Raw genomic sequence first — 17,618 nt, forward strand, 5'->3', positions numbered from 1 at the left:
CCAAATTTCTACGATAAAAAGCACTGTGCCCTCTTCATGAATTCGGCTTCCTCACCTTCAACGAAAGGGTCCTGTTATAAATGTTTCGTGAGGACTTCCGTAGCACAATCGCATCATTTTCCCCTGGTAAAGACCAGTCCAAATTCCGTCTAGGGTTCCAGGAACCTTTGTGATGAATTTTCAGTTAAAGGGGTGTTATCCAATCTCATTGAATGTCGAAGGGATGAGAAACTCGACTTTCTAATAGGATTTGCGATTTTTTTTTATTATTCTGCAAAATAGATACCCCCCTTCCGCCCCCCCCCCCCCAAGAACAAACGCAGTTATCGTTTTATTATTCCAACGAATATTCAATAAGTGTTTTTCACATCCTAAATGAGATTGAAACCGAAGTGTTTCCAACAAAAGAGCACGTATAGTTCTGTCAACTGCGCTACGGAAATATCCCTCAGCATTACATCGCTATTTATATGATAGTTTAGTGCATCACTCTCAGCTGAAATAGAGCGTGTTACCGATGAGGAAAAAAAAATTGAAGCGAGCGACCGTCTGGGGAGTGCTGTACTTGTACTCTGTCGACATACGTCAGATTTGTGGGAGATGAATTTCATCGCTTGGTGTGAGGCTACCACCCTTCTTAGTGGGAGACGGTAGTGACTTGAAAAAAAGTTCCATGTTTAGTCTCCAGAACAAGGTTTACGCAGTATCTAATCCTTAGCCCGCCCACAGTGGTTCTAATGTGTGATAGATTTACAATCTATCGTGGGTTGGATTGTTTAAAAAATAAAAAAACAATGAATTCGTTTGCGTGGAGCTTTAGTCATGAACTACCTTTCTCTGTTCTACATCCTAATTGGATCTGCATATTATACGTATATGGTACTGATATAAACTCGCTAAGAAAAGGAAGCCTTCTCCCACTCAATACATTTGTTAAAATTTTCTTCAAAACACATGTCAACAAGGGGGAAAAAGTTGGTAAGTTTCAAGTGATTTTACAGAAAACTAAATGAATATTTTAGTACGATGCTTTGATAATACTCTTTCAAGAATCACAGCAGTGATTACTGTTAATACACGAATCACCAGGATCAAAATTCAATCTCCTGTAACTTCGGTTCTGAGCTGAATATTTCCATTTGCTCTGTTGCTCGTCAGGAGTTCAACAGGACATCTGCCAAATTCTAATAGTTAAATCTAATTAACAAACGAGAACACGTTAAAAATAGCGTAAAACGCCCTCAGAGCACCTTATTTTTTTTTCTATACTCCTCCACTGATACTCTGCGCTTTCCATCAATCCACTTTTAATATCCACTCGTTTCGTTCATTACTGAATGTTTTCAGAAATATTTTCGCACAACTGAACCAAAATAGAGAATGAAATTGTGAAAGAGTCGAAATCAAAATGTCACAGACATTGACACAGCTTTTATCGTGTGATGTGATCAATTTCGAACATTGCTTCCTCTACTTCATCTTAAGTAGGAGGTTGGCTTCAATTTAGATGAAGCTTCTTGGCTGATATTATTGCTTTAATACTTAAATTGTCTCCTCTGAAATTCGAACACTACAATAAGAGCAGCCAGTAACAAACCCACCCAATAAAAATAAACATTAAAAATAGCCGCTTTTGAATTACTGTCAATTCTCCTACCTTTCTGTATACCAAATACTCAGGATTCTAAATATCCGGAGTACTGCAAAAAAAAAAAAAAAAAATGTCCCATGGGAAATTTTTTCTAGCACTTCGATGGTGTAACGTAGTTATGCTGCCAAGCACAATGGTTAAAATATTTTTTTAATGCAAAAAAATGTGATTTGTGATTCGCTACAATATTCTGTTAGAATCTGAATTAATGGTCCATGCCAGAATTTTAAGCTTCCTCTCTTTTATTGTAATTCCTTAGAGGCAAATAAACATTAATTATCTTCCCTCATGAAACTTAATTCTGTTTCAGTGGCGCTGTAAAAACGGTTGAATGTCCAATTTGACAACATGCTTGTAAAACTTGTCTCGAACCACCTGTTCGTGTGTGAAAAACGGCTGACGACAGCTGCCAACTCCCTGCACAAGGGAGACATGATGGGTGGATAGTAACCAAGCTGGGAGACCGGAGGAAGGGGGGGGGGAAGGATAGGACCAAGGTACCAAGTAATGTGGGGTCGTTATTGTCATGCAGACGGTGTCAGAGCAGCGGGAAGCGGATAAAAGACAAGTAGTGCCGTAGACGATATTTCAGTTCATTAGCTGGTAAATTATGTTTCAAAATGGGGGGGGGGGGAGGAACGGACGGGATAAGAGTGAAGGGGAAAATAATACCAGTGACTCACTCCTAGTATATTTGTAGTGTTGTTGAATGGGTAGAGTGAAACAACAGTATTAGGGAGACCGGGGGGGGGGGGGTATTTGGAAAAGCGAGTTTTGATTAGACCACACTGGATGTGTTCCTATAGCGGCTTGCTACTGGAGAATATACGATAGTGACTACCATAGTTACGAGACTCCGAACATTAGGAATTTTAAAATAAGATTTTTACATTGCTGTATTTGGGTTTTAGTTACGTTCCAAGGCTTTTGGTTAACTAAATGAATTCTTTAAAATTCATTTAAAAGTTTAAACCGGGTTAACCCGGCGTTAGTAAGGTGAGTGTCACAGTTATAGTCAATTTAAAATCTTTGGGGTCTGCGACACCCCTACCTAAAGATGAGTCAACTAGTCACCATATGCAGGTGGCAGTTTCTCCCCACCCCCCTTTTCTCTCTCGGGTTTGTTATCTAAAACATGCAAACCAGCCAGAGAACGCACGCAATTTACAGACAGAATACATTCGCCTTCATATCGTTAGTTGTGTTGGTGTATTCAGCTCAGGCCGTCGTAAATGCTTAGCCCAATTGGGTTTATTTTAGTGAAACCACTAATTTAAGATAATTAGGTGTCTGAAATATATTGCTATTAAACATTATTAAAAATTAAATTAAATATTTACCGATTATACTTTTACAAAGCAAAAACTAAATATAAAGATTTTTTTCTAAATTTTTTTCCTCTTTCTTCATCAAGCGGATCAGAGCTCTCTATTTCTTTCAATCCTATATATTCTTCCATCATGAATATTGTTCCAACTCGAGTTCGTTCTTGCCTTTTTTTTTTTTTTTAGCAAAATATTCCAAAATTTCATGAAATTTTAAATTTCTTGCTTCATCGGTTGATTTGGTCCTGGGTACAATCTAAAAACAACCAAGTTTAAAATATACAAAATACCCTAATAGTAAAACGAAACATAGTTAAAGTGACTGTACTACTTCAGCAGACAAAAGTATCTTCATATGGAACCGTTAATGTCACTGGCATTATTATTCTGGTGCACGGCGTCATGTACTGCATTGATTGATATTCTAATGTCTGTATACCTACTCCTATACTTGGATGTCTTTAACAAATGCAAAGATAGCACTTAGAAGCATACTTTTGTGGAATTAAGGTTAATAGACCATTGAAAAACCTCGGTTGTTTCTTTAAATTAAAGACAAATAATACAAGGTAGTGTGCTGTTGCTTGTGTTATTGTGATGTGAGAGTTAATATATAAATTTATCCTGTTAAATTTCGTTTATCCAGTAATCTGAGACCAGATTCTGATCAAATACATTTTGATTAACTGGTGTTTTTCGTTTACCAATATTTTTTCCTAATTTTTGAGAACAACTGGCCCAACAAACAGTGCCAATAAATTTTCTGTTTATTTGCATTCGCCTATATACTGTACGTTGCCGTTTTAAAAAGGTCTGTAAAAAAAAAAAAAAAAACAAGACTACCAAAAGTAACCTGCTCTTTTATTGCTGGAGTTGAAATGATGACAAAAATCAGAAAGGGATGTGTTTTTTAGTATTTTAATAGAGCAGGACAATTTTGGCAGGTCCACTACCTATGATGCTGTAGTGTGTTTCTATAGGCTGCCCAACATAAATACGCTTGTAATCTGTATATAAAAAAAAAAAAAAAAATTAAAGATGTAAGAGATAACTGCAGTGTTTTTTTTATAGTTGCTCAGTATTCAGTTTTTTTTTTTTTAAATACTGAATTTCGGTTAGATTTAAATTTATTGTAATTTATGATTTAGCTGTTAGGTTTTGATTACGTTGTTATTTCTTAATTAACACCTCTGATACAAAAGTTAAAATAGTGTCTTGAATGACACTGAAGTTGTGAGAATTGGATGCTTATCCTCATTTTAAATATTATAGTTTAATTTAGAGGAAAGGTTTTTAAGGATCGTTCTTCAAAATAACGACGTCAATAATTGATTTGAAACTAGTGATATTCTACAATTAAAGTAAAAAAAATCTGGTCCATCCAGATCGTGTCTTTGAAGTACTAAAATGATAAGTTCTTCAAAGGTCCGGAATTTTCGATTAATCTCTTTCTGTGTCCATCTATCTAAAGTCCTGTAGGAACTAGATAAACAAGATTTCTCTATGTAATTTCCGGTATCATCAATGTCAGATGCTGCACAGAAAAAATAAATCCTAAAAACATTGCTGCACCTAAACGGTATAGCTTCTACAATGGGCAGGCCACGGGGCACTTGGAAATATGCCAATAAGAAGTTAAGAGATGTGGAGCACATTGGAGATTAGTGGTTGCACAGTGAACAATAAACTCAACGCTGCTTAGCACATGTTTGCTCTTCCATTCATTGCATATCACCTTTCGTTTCAATCGCGAATTTTAAAAGTAACTATGCTTCTTTGACAAACAGTTAATCTGAATCAGAAAGGTTTTATTCTCAGCGCTCTGCGTTCTACATTTATTAACAACTATCCATCCTTGTTAGGCTACAGTCATCAGTGCTTCAATCAACCACACACGCGAGGCACAACACGATGATTGCAGAGGTTTCACTGAACACTTAGTTCTTGTACGCTAAAATAATATTCGGTTAAATGTTTTTGTTCTACCAGTGTGTGTGTGTGATTTTTCTGTACATTGGGTCAAAAAAAATCGACTACTTCCAAGCTAGCAGTTCTTTCTCTCCTCCATCTACTATTAGGTCTTAACTTAATGAGCCACAGATGTAAATTAGCATCCCGTACACATTTAGGCAGACAGATGTTCGGCCTTCGAAACATGTGACGCTATCTAATTTTGTAATGTTTTAGAAATTAAAGGTTGGATTTTTTTTTAGCTTTATTTATTTTTAAATTTTAGAAATTATCAATAAACAAATTTCGGTCAAAATAAATGTGTGTAGTTTAAAATATTATGTACCTTCTCCTTAAGGTGCATATACTGTTGAGCATCAGCTTAGTGATACACATAAATAGTATTATTCCGATTCGGCTCCCACTTTGCCACCAGAAGCCTTTCTGGACATTTTTCGAAGAGTAGTCATTACATTAAGAATGTGTTCTTCTTTCATAAAATCATGGGGCTTCGGGTGGCAACGTAGACCCAACAAACTAGATGTAGTTATTTCCAGCTTAAAGAATTGATTCTTTTTTGCTGGAAATATAAACTGATTAAATAATTGATTGCTTTTTTATTTTTATTTATTTATTATTGTGTGTGAGGGGGGGGGATAAGGTTATTTTATTTATTTATTGTCCTACAAAACTGACACGTAATTTAAAAAGGCTTTTCATTAATATTTTTGCTTAATATTTTGCTTCATATACTTCCACTTCAAGAAATCCAATGCAAAACTACTTAAAATGTATGTTCTATCTTTGCTAAATCATGTCATAGGGCAGCTTATTCTCATCATATGCTATTTCGTACCATTCAATATCGAGAGAATTTTTTATTTTTTTTTATTATTAGTGCTCTTGTTACGACTTCAAACCTTCCGTGTAGATATTTAGTATTTAAGCCATTGTTTCAACCTTGATTCTCTTTAAACACGTTCATTATTAAGACAAACTGCACTGCACATAAAAGACAAGCCACCAATCGACAAGTTCAAAAAAAGTTAGTCGACAAGTTAGTCGGAACTTAAACGAGCAGGGAAGAAAGCCCATGTGTATTTAAGGAAATCATATTTAAAAAAATTTTTGAAAACCGATAGCATCGTGAACAAACCCAAGAATTCGATATTTCTAAGAAACCTACTCTGGACACTAATTTTTATTTTATTACGTCAAGATAAATGCTTTTACAACTATCCGTATGACAATGGGGATAAGTGCTGATGTTTTCAAGATGCAGCACTTGGCCGCTCTTCTTGACGTCATTTGTAATAGTGACTCGGCAAAAACTGCAAAATTTCGTCAACGAGAGGAACGTATCGAGTAGCAGTGAATGTATGTGTATGTATGTGTAATATATATATATATATATATATATAAACCAAAATCCTAAATAGGCCATCAAAGTATATTATTATTAATTAATTAACTAGAGGAGAGGTTAAGTTTATTTAACACATGAAATTAAGCAAACAATTTTGCTTTAAGAAAAATAGTTCTGCTTAAAGCAGTGCTCATAAAAGGGTCAGAGACTTCTTATGTACTCAATGACGTCTGCATCTCCCTTACTCTCCTTACGGAAACTCAGTTTTTCATCCCCGAAACAGGCAAACCGGCCATAAGAACATGCACTTTACAGACATAATTACATTGGCCTCATAGCCTTACTTGCTACGACCTTAAATCTAAAACAACCAACCAATTATCTTGTTTCTTGAACTTTTATAGCTGGTCAGCGATGCCAGAAATATTGAGAAACACTAACAATATCCTTATTCAGCTGTAAGATTTATCTTTTCATGCAGAATAATTCTGATTTTGTGAAAGATCTGCCTTATTGATTCAACTAACAAGTCTCAATATAATACCGTCTTCCTTATGATCCATTCTTCAATTTCCCTGAAAAGAAACGGAATATACAATTAAAAAAAAAAAAAAGCTTTTATGTTAAATAACTGGGTGAAAATTGATTTAAAATTAAAAATGGAGGTTTAAAGATAGTAATAACAACCACTCTAAACGCATACGGCAAATCACAATAAACTATAAGTAAATCATGACAAGATTTGTACCACGTGATTAAATTTTCGTTTAAATTATTATTATTATGTTGACAAACACTGATTTTGCCATTTCCAATCTTTTGAGAAGCTTTTTCAACCGTAAGCATTCAATCTACGAAACACTTGTGTGTGTATACTTATGTTTGTGCTTATAAGTGTGACGTGTTGGTGCTTGCCATATGTTCTCTATTGCTGAACCAATAGAACTGTTGTTTGAAAGTGCAGATGTCACCAGCAGATGGTCATAGCGCGTGGGAGTTGTGGCAGGTGTTTCGCTGGGGACAGGTGAGCTCATGTTTAACGTTACAAACACAAGCATTGACTTAAATAACTGCAAGGGCAAAGAAAGAAAGGTTTTGGTACATTCTATTCCCCCCCTTTTTTTTTCCCATACCTTAACTTGACTGGATAAAATGAATTTAAGATTCGGAACCAAGTAGAGATATGTGTCACTTATTGTATGAAACAAAAAAAAAAAAAAAGAGTTAAGTGCTTGTATGCGTTTTTTATAGCGTCATATAGCAACAAAAAAAGCTAAAAAATCTGACTGCACGGATTACAATTTAAAAAAAAAATAATTCTGACGAATTTTCACTTTGCATAACAAACGGATTGCATATAGGTTCTGAAGCCCATTTATGTTCTTATCAACGAACAGTACCTGCACGCATAGTCGACTTTTGCGCATGCGTCAAATTGACATTCTGTTTGTTGCTGTCTGATTAAAGCATCACTGCAGCCAAACACGTGGGAATATTATGAAACATTTGTTTAACAATACAAGTTCATTATTGTTATATTCTCTTCTTGCAACGAGTTTATTTATTTAGCTGTTCTGATAATGAAAGTCAACTAAATTGATGTAATTTGGTTACACAAATAGTTAGCCTTTATATCATACTTTATTTCTTTAACATTAAATCCTGATAATCTTTTGATGTGATATTCTTATGGCTGTCATTATTTAGCACGTATTTTTATTCATATTATTATTTCAGCCCATCGACAATTTTGATCTCTCACTCAACCTAACCGAACAAGAACCAAGTACGGCTAACGGATTCATGTCAGTCGACCAGGTAAGTACCACATAAGTTTCTTAATTTCTAATAATCTTAATTTTTAAAATTTTATTTTATTTTATTAATTTAATTTTTATTTATTTATTCTTTACTGTATCGTTACCTAGACCAGCTAATACTGTAGTTCTGGCTTGAGAAAAAAACCAAATTTTCGCTTAGGTTTAAATCAAGTCTGTCCGGCGTATGTAATGTCTCGTATATGATAGTAATAGAAGGTGTCAGCAAGATCTTTGATAAGATAGTCCAGTTTTATTCAAATAAGAAATCAGTTATTAGCAGGAGCAAGTATAAGCTTATCATTGTTGGTAATCGAATTATTATTTCTTAAAAAAGCCTTCCCATTCTCTGATTTAGGAACCATTAAAATAGTTGTAAACCTTTTATAATTCTAAATTTCCAAAGGTAAATACAAATTTTGTTTCGGTCTATATAAACAATCGTTTTTTTTTTTCCTTTTTTATCTTGGAAGGAAATATTAAGAATTTTATTTAGTGGAAAATACCATGTTAGGACTTTGATGCTATTATAGAGTTCAAGTTAAGCTAAACTTAAATGAAAAAAAAAAAAAAAAAAGCTTCGCGCAAGAACGCATTTTCATTAGAAAGCTTTTTTTTTTTTTTTTCAAATTTAAAAATAAAAATTGCTCTGTGAGTTGACGAATGTTGATAGGACTGAGCCGATCCAATTTAAATTTTAATCGATCTTTGTCGATTGCATGTATTGCAGATTTCAATGAAGGCTCGGAATATGATCTCTCCTCCCCACAAAAAAAGTGGTTTATATGAAAGGGAAGATGCTAGACATTACTTTGTTTCCCTCCCACCCACTCATACGCACACACAAGAATATTCTTTCTCATTGTTTATTTTTTTTTTTTTCATTTACATTTTGGGCAATTTTGAGATCTTTTTTTCATTCGCCTTTCACCTTTTTTATTTATTTATTAACTGGCGCTTTTCCATTTCTCTTCTTTTTTAATAATTCATATTTTATTTCCACTCTTTATATTTATGTATCTACGTTTCCCCCCCCCCTCTCTGTGTGTTACATTTTAAACAAATATAATTGGAGCAGCATTTCCAGATATCAATGCGGACAGTTGTTTTGCTACATATTATTTTTCGGATACCTTAACGTCATGGTTCAGTTTCCTCCCTATCAGATACATAACTAGGTCGAAATATACCCATTTATAGATCGAAATGAACTGATAATAAAGAGGCCTTTAGTCGTCTAGCAGAAACAAATTTTCTGAGCAAACTTCATCGTAAGCCCTATTTAATTAATTCCGAAAGTAAGATGTATGGTTACAGGCGAAGTGTACAACGATTTCATTACATACAGTAAGGGGGATGGGAGGAAGCCACACAGGAAAAATACAAGGAAAAGTGAACGCAGAAAGATGATTAAAACGGCAAGTACGGTTATAAAATGTGGTAGAATTTCTGCTTTTTTGATTGATGTTAGTAAGGTTGAATAATTTCCTGCTAAATAATAAATGATGATTATTCAACTTTCCTCTTGTTTGAGTCAATAAATGTATTGCGATCCTTGGGAGAATTTTTATTATTTTAAATGGATATTTTAAAATTTTTATTCGGGAGGTTTTATTAGCTCGCCAATTCATGTCATCATTTAGTTTTTGGTTACTCGAAAGCAGGAAAATGAGGGCTGTCTGGTGCCAGATTCATAAATGACATTCTCAAGTCATTAAAGTAGATATGCAGCGTTGGATATAATATTGTGACATTTCCCTGTTTGGCGCTAATAGCAGACTGTATACTGTCACGTATCAATAGCTTATTCGTTCATAAACATCCGTGATTGACGGCATCATTTTGAAATCCACTGTAGGTACCATTAACAGCCGATGGCAGGTCAGTCTTCCTGCGACGGAGCTCAGAAGAATGGCAACTCAGTACACCGATATGGAAGCGAATAACTAAAAGTTCAGATTGTATGATAAATTCAAATTAGTAGCAGGACGCTACATAAAATACGCCAACTCAGTTTGTACGGAAATGTAGCTGCACACAAACCATAGCAATCAACAGCGCAAATTACACAGGTGTAATGAACATCGTGACCGGTCTATAGAACAATAGAAGTCCGATTTTTGTGAGACGAATCACGCTGCATTCATTACCATCAGATTGGCGAGTGGAATGTTGGAGATGATTGGTGCATTTATGTTCTCATGCAGCAAATCAACCTAATTGCTCGAGATGCTGCCGAACGTCTATATTATGATTTACTTGGTGCGAAAGTTCACCAAGAAAGTAGGCACCTTTCATATTGTTGGCAGGTTGTTTAATTTTAAAATGTCTCCCGCTCCCAAAGAAACGTTTCCTTACTAAGTAATATTTTCATAGATTAAAAAAAAAAAAGCTGTTAATAGTTGCGTTAACAAATTGCGCACCGATTTTTCTGTGAAAAATCATATAACCGAAGATGATGAATTGGAAAACAGGTAAAGGAAAATCGAATATTTTGAAAGAGGCAAGTCATCTTCGTCAGGAGTTTGAGTCATCTTTACCTCGATGTGCGTTCTTAGGACATCTTGCATCAGTGGTTACTCATGCCTCCTACACTTTCTGTCCTAAAATCGGGATCTTAAAATAAGTCATATAATAAAACTGTTACTTTACATTGCCTAAGGAGATTTGCAAGTATGCATGTCAGGATGTAGTATATGATCAGAATGTATGATAGTTCATTATCTGAACACTAGATGTCGTTTTAGGAGAATGCATCTTGTATTTTTGTATTACAGATAGAGAGAGAAAAGATTTATTTTGTTATGTCAGACATGCCTTCGGAACGTAAGGATAGTAAAACGTAACAAACATCCAACATGCCGTCTAAGAATCGATAAATTACTTACTGTAAGATTTTTTTTTTTTCTTGGAAAAGAATATTATTTCGAAGATAGTTTAGTAGAATAACAAAACCCGATTACCTCCGAAAAACGATTGTATTTTCTTGTCTGTAGTACTTTTAAAATTGGTATTACTTTCGTTTTTTCCAACAATGAAAAATAAAATGCCTTCGGCTTACTTTCCGAATCAGTCAAAATTCCTTTTTCTTTCTCTCTCTGTCTGTTTTTTTTCTTTATTTTTGCTATGAAACCAATGTCGATAGTACATATTTTTTAAAGTATCTCACTTTATTCCATTCATCTTGGCTGCCTGTCTTCTTTTATTAGTGTTCCCCCTTCTCACGATACAGATGTCTTATGGTGCATACCCGGTGAACACCCTCTCTTTCGTCCGTGTAGTTTTAGCCGTTACCCGGGCAACGAGCAGTAGCCCTTTTTTTTTTAGTAGTGACACTTTCTTGCATCTTACCAGTTTCTTGGAATACTCCGCAAAAGTTTTATATTCATGGTTTTTACTGTCTCACAGTAATAGAAAACTTCTATGATGCATGAAAAATTGTAGAAAATAAAACCTGTGAAAATTCAGAACCGGGAATGAGGCCTAAGATGTGTGATTTGTGTGCAGTGTTGTATGACATGCTGCTGATTTTCGATGTAATGCGAAAACTTAGTGATAGACTTGGTTTGGGTATGGAGTTGACTCGTTCAATCACACACGCCGAAACGCAAACAGCATATCTTAGAGGGATAAGGAAGAGAAGAAAAAAAAAAAAAATGCGAGAAGTACTTTTGCAACTGATACCGTCTGCTTCAAACGAATAGTTGAAAAAGGTAAAAGGGGGCCACTTTTCCCTGCCTTAAACCTTATTCATCGCTGATAGATGTTTCGCTTTAAAACTTTAACTTTTTATGGCGTTGTGTAGATGAAAACGAACCTAGACTTGTTGTTATTGCAGTTTTTAAGAACTCTGTTTGCCTGTAACTTGTGCTACGTAATGAAGGCGTCTAATAAAGAGGGGAACATCATCGCTTCGGGATGAGAGAGAGAGAAAAAAAAAACTGTTTTTATATTACAGATGTTAGTTAATATTAGTCGGTACACGTCCATTCTGAATGTGCATTAAACACTGCTCGCTGTTCATATTAGGCCAGCATACATCAGTATAATTAAAATATATTTCTCCTGTAGAAGAAAAAAAAAGTACCTTTTTCACCTCTTAATTTCAGTTGAAATGAGAAGTCACGGATAAATACGACCATAACGTGAATGTTCTGCCAGTTACGCATGTTCACTCATTGTTTCTGTCTGTTTTTCGGGAGAAAAAAACCATACCGTCTCCGTCTGAGAGCAACTAACTCAACTTCAAGAGTCTTTATAAATATTTACATGTCTGGTTCAAACTTAGATCTTCCCAATCACATAATGCATTTAATTAACTGAGCAACAGAGGCGTCCAGTTGAAATGTAGAACATACAAAAGAATTTCAGTGAAGGGATCCATTACGCTTTTTCGCATTTTTAAACCCTCTCCCCCCCCCATATTGTGATATACAGAATGTAATGAAATATTAGTCTGCCGTCGTAAAGTTTTTGATCTTGTATCTTATTTTTCATAAATTTCATATTACAAACACAGCACTCTGATACATGTTAAAAATCTCTAAAATGTGAGTTAATAACCTGATGCATGTCCTTATGCTTATTTGACATCGAGATGAAATCATCATTTCAAAAAATACAATAGCGTGAGTATCCCATGATTGTTGAGATAGCAAATATATAAATTGAGAACTTCATCCTTTCAGCTGCTATACGCACTCCCAAGTGATTAAATAAATGAGATGAAAATGTTTACCCACTTCACGTGAGACCAGAATGCAATGGACGTTCTCTAGAAATTGATATTAGTCACTTCGCGTAGGCTTGATTTCTCCCTGCCACCGTTCTTCTCTCGCGCATCTTTTTTTTTGCACTTGCAGTTCTCCACTTACTTAGTTGTAGTTAGTTCTCTACTGGTTACAGCCGTTATCAAAGAGGGAATTTTTCCAAAATGTTTATTTTTAAATTGGGGTATACATTTAAGTACTCCCCAACTTTTTTTTTTTTTTTTGCACAGTAGCCGCATTTTAAGTCACCACTCTGTAAACTTTCTACTTCTTTAAGGAAAGTAGGTATTTTAATCCTTCATTCACTTAATCACTATGGATACACACATGCATACGATTTATTTAGACATTTTTAAAGTAATATGAACAGTTGCTTCATTTTGCTTTATTACTTTTCCTTTTTAATTCATAACATGACACAAAGAAGAGACGTTGAAATTTCATGACAATAGGAACAAATCGAAAATATATTTTGATTTAGAATATTTCGTGTCACCAGACGAAATGGAGTCTCAGCAGAAAAACATATATGGCTTTTCCTTGTCGTTTAACATTCTCTCTCTCTCTCTCTCTCTCTCTCTCTCTCTCTCCAAGTCAATAATGATTAATAAATCAGTTGGAGATATCATTAACTATGAAATTATAAATCCTGATATCCTACGTTCTTACACCACAAACACTTAAGCACTTGCTCATATCCCCTTTGCGGGAAAAAAACAAACAAACAAAATGATTCTATCAAAACTTTTGTTTTAAAAATGCTATAATTTATATAATATAAATGCAATGCAATGATATAGATAAGCTCCTTACGATATACGCTCACGAACCCCCCAGGTTAAGAAACGCTCTGTCATACAACAAAGATGGAGTCTTGATCTTTCTTCTTCAACCCATCACTTCCTTAAGATAGATAGTCTCGTGATTAGGGGTAACGGCGAATTAATGCAGCACTCCTTTATTTCAACCCCCCCCCCCCTAAGAATAAGTATTTATGTTTATAGATCTGTGTCTTCACGTGCCCAGTTTGCCTGTTTGAGGGACGAAAAATCCTCCGTATGGGACCTCTGAGAGAAAAATCCTCCTGTTAACTTCCTTGGCGTGTAAATCTCTCAGATAACTACAAAACACACTAATAGGATATGTCTTTTACTCTGCTAGGATTAAGATGGAAATTGCGATCTGTTTTATACTCGGAATATCTTTTGGGGTGGAATTTTTTTTGGATTCAACATAAAATAATTAACTGTAATCGTTTAAAACTTATTTCTTAACATTCAAAAGAATCCCCCCCCCCTCGCTTACCAACCACCAGATGCGTTTATGCTGCCTTGTAATTGCTTGTCCGCCACAACCTAACAAACTCCACTGTAGTCACTCTCGATAACCTAAGCAGAAGGTTGACGGGAACACAATGTCGACAGCCATGGATGCACATGCTATAACCACCCTGAGACTGAGCACCACGAAGACCCACTTGCCATCTCCGTACCAGCACAAACCTATGAGAGAAAATTATAAAAGAAATAATAAATTAGATCTTCAAGTTTTTATAACCGTAATAAATTTAATTTTTTTTTCGTTATTAACATAATTACTAAAAAAAAATTACGCAGGGAAAATTTATATTTGTGAAAAAATATTCAGTTGGAGTTTTCTAACTCGCTATTTTATTTTTTCTATCATTAGTCGTGACTAGAAATATTGTGGCAGTATCCTGGTGTGGTTCAGTTTTGCTCCCAAACTCCAATTCATCATCTTTCAACTTGATAGTGATGGCTTTTTATTTATTTTTATTTTTTAAAACGGATAGAGGGCAGCAGCGCTGCGTTGACTGATTTGAGGAATTCTAAACTTATAGTCTTCGAAGTTCATGTGTGTGTTTTGATCACGTGGCACTATTATACATGCGTAGGTGTAGCCAACAGTTCCCTAGATTATTGTCCTTGTGTAAAACTTTTAACGTCAACTTTTTTTTTAGAATTAACTGCCTTTATTATTATTGTATCATTCCAGTGCAGCAGTAATACTTGATTAAGGAACGGCTTGTATAATCTTGTACGGTCTGGTGAATTTGATATATTAAGGACACTGTCCTAAATATCACGAATATTTCCCACATTTAAGCTCATGAAGTAATTAACGACATTCGATTACAACTAGTCTTTATTATATTTATCACCTTGTTCCGTTATTTTTTTATTTTATTTTGGTGCATATTTAATAATAACATATAATACTTAATGATAAACGGTCTTTGAATTTATCCGGAGTTGTATGAGATAGATGGAAATCGGTAATATTCCACTCATTTAAATGGATGAAATGGCCTTCACTGAGGAATGTAAATTACATTTGCTAGATAGCCTGCACATTCTGGTTCATATAGGAAAAGCTTTTTTTTTTTTTTTTTTTTTTTTTTTTTTTTTTTTTTTTTCAAAGCTGTAAGTCCTGAAGGTCTAAAGGATATATCGTGACTTTAATTGACATGCCATGAAGCTTAATACTTTTAATGCCATGTCATGACGGCAATCATTACACTTACGGGAAGCAAAACTAGCATTGCCTAATGGCAAGGCCTCTACAACCATTAATAGCGTTTAAATATTTGAGAACTCACCTTGATGATACATATTTGGTGCTCTCTACACATGCACATTAGAAATATATACAGTATATATTTTTTAAGACATTCCGCAATTGTCTTTTGTTCCTTATTTTTTTATTATTATTTCTTTCATTTTATATGCAGTATCTTTTATGACTGTACAGGTTTCATTCTGGTTATTTCAATTGCAAGGTCAAATCTGAAATTTATGAAGTGGAATAATGGGAGTTTTGACGCATGCGCATTAGTGACTCTTGAGGCCGTTATGCTTGTTTACAGTTCGAAAAATTAGGCTGTTATTCCAGATAACTTTGTAGAAGGAAGATACAATCAGTGATCACAACTGACATCGGAATAAAAATTGCGTATTTTCGTCAGTTTGTTTTCTTATTCTTTCTTTTTTTTTTTTAATAGTGAATTTTGCACGTATTAGCAAGTCAAAAACTTTTGAATTCATATAAGCAGATTTGTTGTTGTTTTGCTTTTCATTCCTAAATAGCAAATGATGGTCTGTGCAAGGTGAAAAAAATCATTTACATTGTCTTTCGTGTCAGGACCAGCCTCATGGATAATAGCATTTGTAGAATCAATATATCTAAATACGTTCTCGTATTAAGCAGAAGTTGTACACAGAGATACAAGTTGAAAACACGAATCAAATCTAGGTCAAAAACATGAATAATGGAATAAATAACCTAGTATGTGCAAATGGCATGATTTCGATTTTTTTATCCCCTGCGAGATTATATAGTGAGGTTCCTGGCCGTAATCCGGGACAGACTATGATTTAGCAGTCTCTAACCGTGCGAAGAAAATGAATATAATTTAGAAATAAACACACACACACACACACACACAACAACAGCAGAGAGGGGAAGGAAAAAAAAGCATACGGACGTTAAGGTCGAATAGCTAAACGTGCAACAGCACCTTGCGCCCAAGGACACGCTATGGGGAAGGTGACTGATACCAGTCATTTGCTCGTATGTCAATAGAACTAGCAGACTGTTACAAGGGCCCTTAATATCTATTGTTTCTCGGTGATATTAAAACCGTTGTTTCCCCTTCTTTAAAAACTCTCCCCTCTTTAACGATCTTTTCTTTTATCTGATAGCTTGACAGTATCACACAATGTACTGGGTCAGTGTTTCGCAACCTTTTTACCGGCCCACCTAATCAGAAAAAAAATTCCATTTCACCTAAAAAAATAAATCACGACCCAACTGTGCATTATCTAATAGTAATGCACAGTTGGGTCGTGCACAGTAGCAGTAAGAAGTATTACTTCTGAAAAAAAAAAAACAACAAAAAAAAAACTGTTACCTTTTAAGTATCATGCTAGGTAACGTCCAAGGAACAAAAGTGTATAAACACTGTTAAAAAAAAAAAAAAAAAAAAAACTCCCAAATTAGAATTGCTTATATTTATAATTTTTCCCTTCTTAAGTCTCTGCAAATTAATATGCGTTTCCGTTCACGGAATTGAGAAATACTCTAATGAGTAGCTTTAAGCTATTTATGTGGAAGTTATAGACATTTCGAAAACCTTTCTCGAAGCCTAGTTGAGAATTGTATTACGCATATAAATAACAGACTTATTAAGAAGCAAACTAAGTGACGTATGCACCTTTTGATTTTTGCTTGAATTTTTCATATTGTAAACTAGTAATTATTACAGTTTCAGTTATATATGCTTAAAAGCAAAACTTATTTTCAAACCGGTTAAAGCAACTCGATTTCCATGAATACGTCCTAGCCATATACTTTTCTGGATTCGAAAACTGCAACTTGGCCATAATGCATTTGTAGATTGTGCATGTTTTGATCAGTTAGGCTGTTACTGTACTTTTTTTTCCCTCGGATCGACAATTCTGTCATTTGGTACAGAGCCATAGACAAAATTAATCCAATCAGCATTGGGATTTGAGTCCAAAGCTTCCATTGTTGAGCCTCCGTAGCTCAGTCAGTATAAACGAAGCCCTTTGGTTCCAAAAGACCTGGGTTCGGTTCCCGTCAGTGACGCGAGGAACCTTTATCTGGTCTCTTTCGACTAAAGGTGAGTTAGCCGGTCTCACACAGTGGGAGACAGTTTTTTTTCGCCCCCCAGAACAAGAAAACTGACCCGGTGAACAT

At 34.8% G+C, this 17,618-nt stretch overlaps 1 protein-coding gene across 10 annotated transcripts in view; it reads left to right on the forward strand.

Moving 5' to 3' along the window:
* Positions 1 to 17,618, forward strand: part of LOC150103132 (TOX high mobility group box family member 4-A-like) — a 540,588-nt gene that overhangs the window by 356,397 nt on the left and 166,573 nt on the right. For all 10 annotated transcript variants that reach the window (XM_090397573.1, XM_090397570.1, XM_090397578.1 and 7 more), the window contains exon 2: positions 8,030 to 8,110. In XM_090397573.1, coding sequence (XP_090253699.1) covers positions 8,096 to 8,110 — 15 coding nt within the window. In that variant the 5' untranslated portion in view covers positions 8,030 to 8,095. The remainder of the gene's footprint in view (positions 1 to 8,029; positions 8,111 to 17,618) is intronic.

The sequence above is a fragment of the Typopeltis vanoorti genome, chromosome 9 (assembly GCF_054136105.1).
Source record: "Typopeltis vanoorti isolate ZY-2024b chromosome 9, IOZ_Tvanoo_1.0, whole genome shotgun sequence".
NCBI lineage: Eukaryota > Metazoa > Arthropoda > Arachnida > Uropygi > Thelyphonidae > Typopeltis > Typopeltis vanoorti.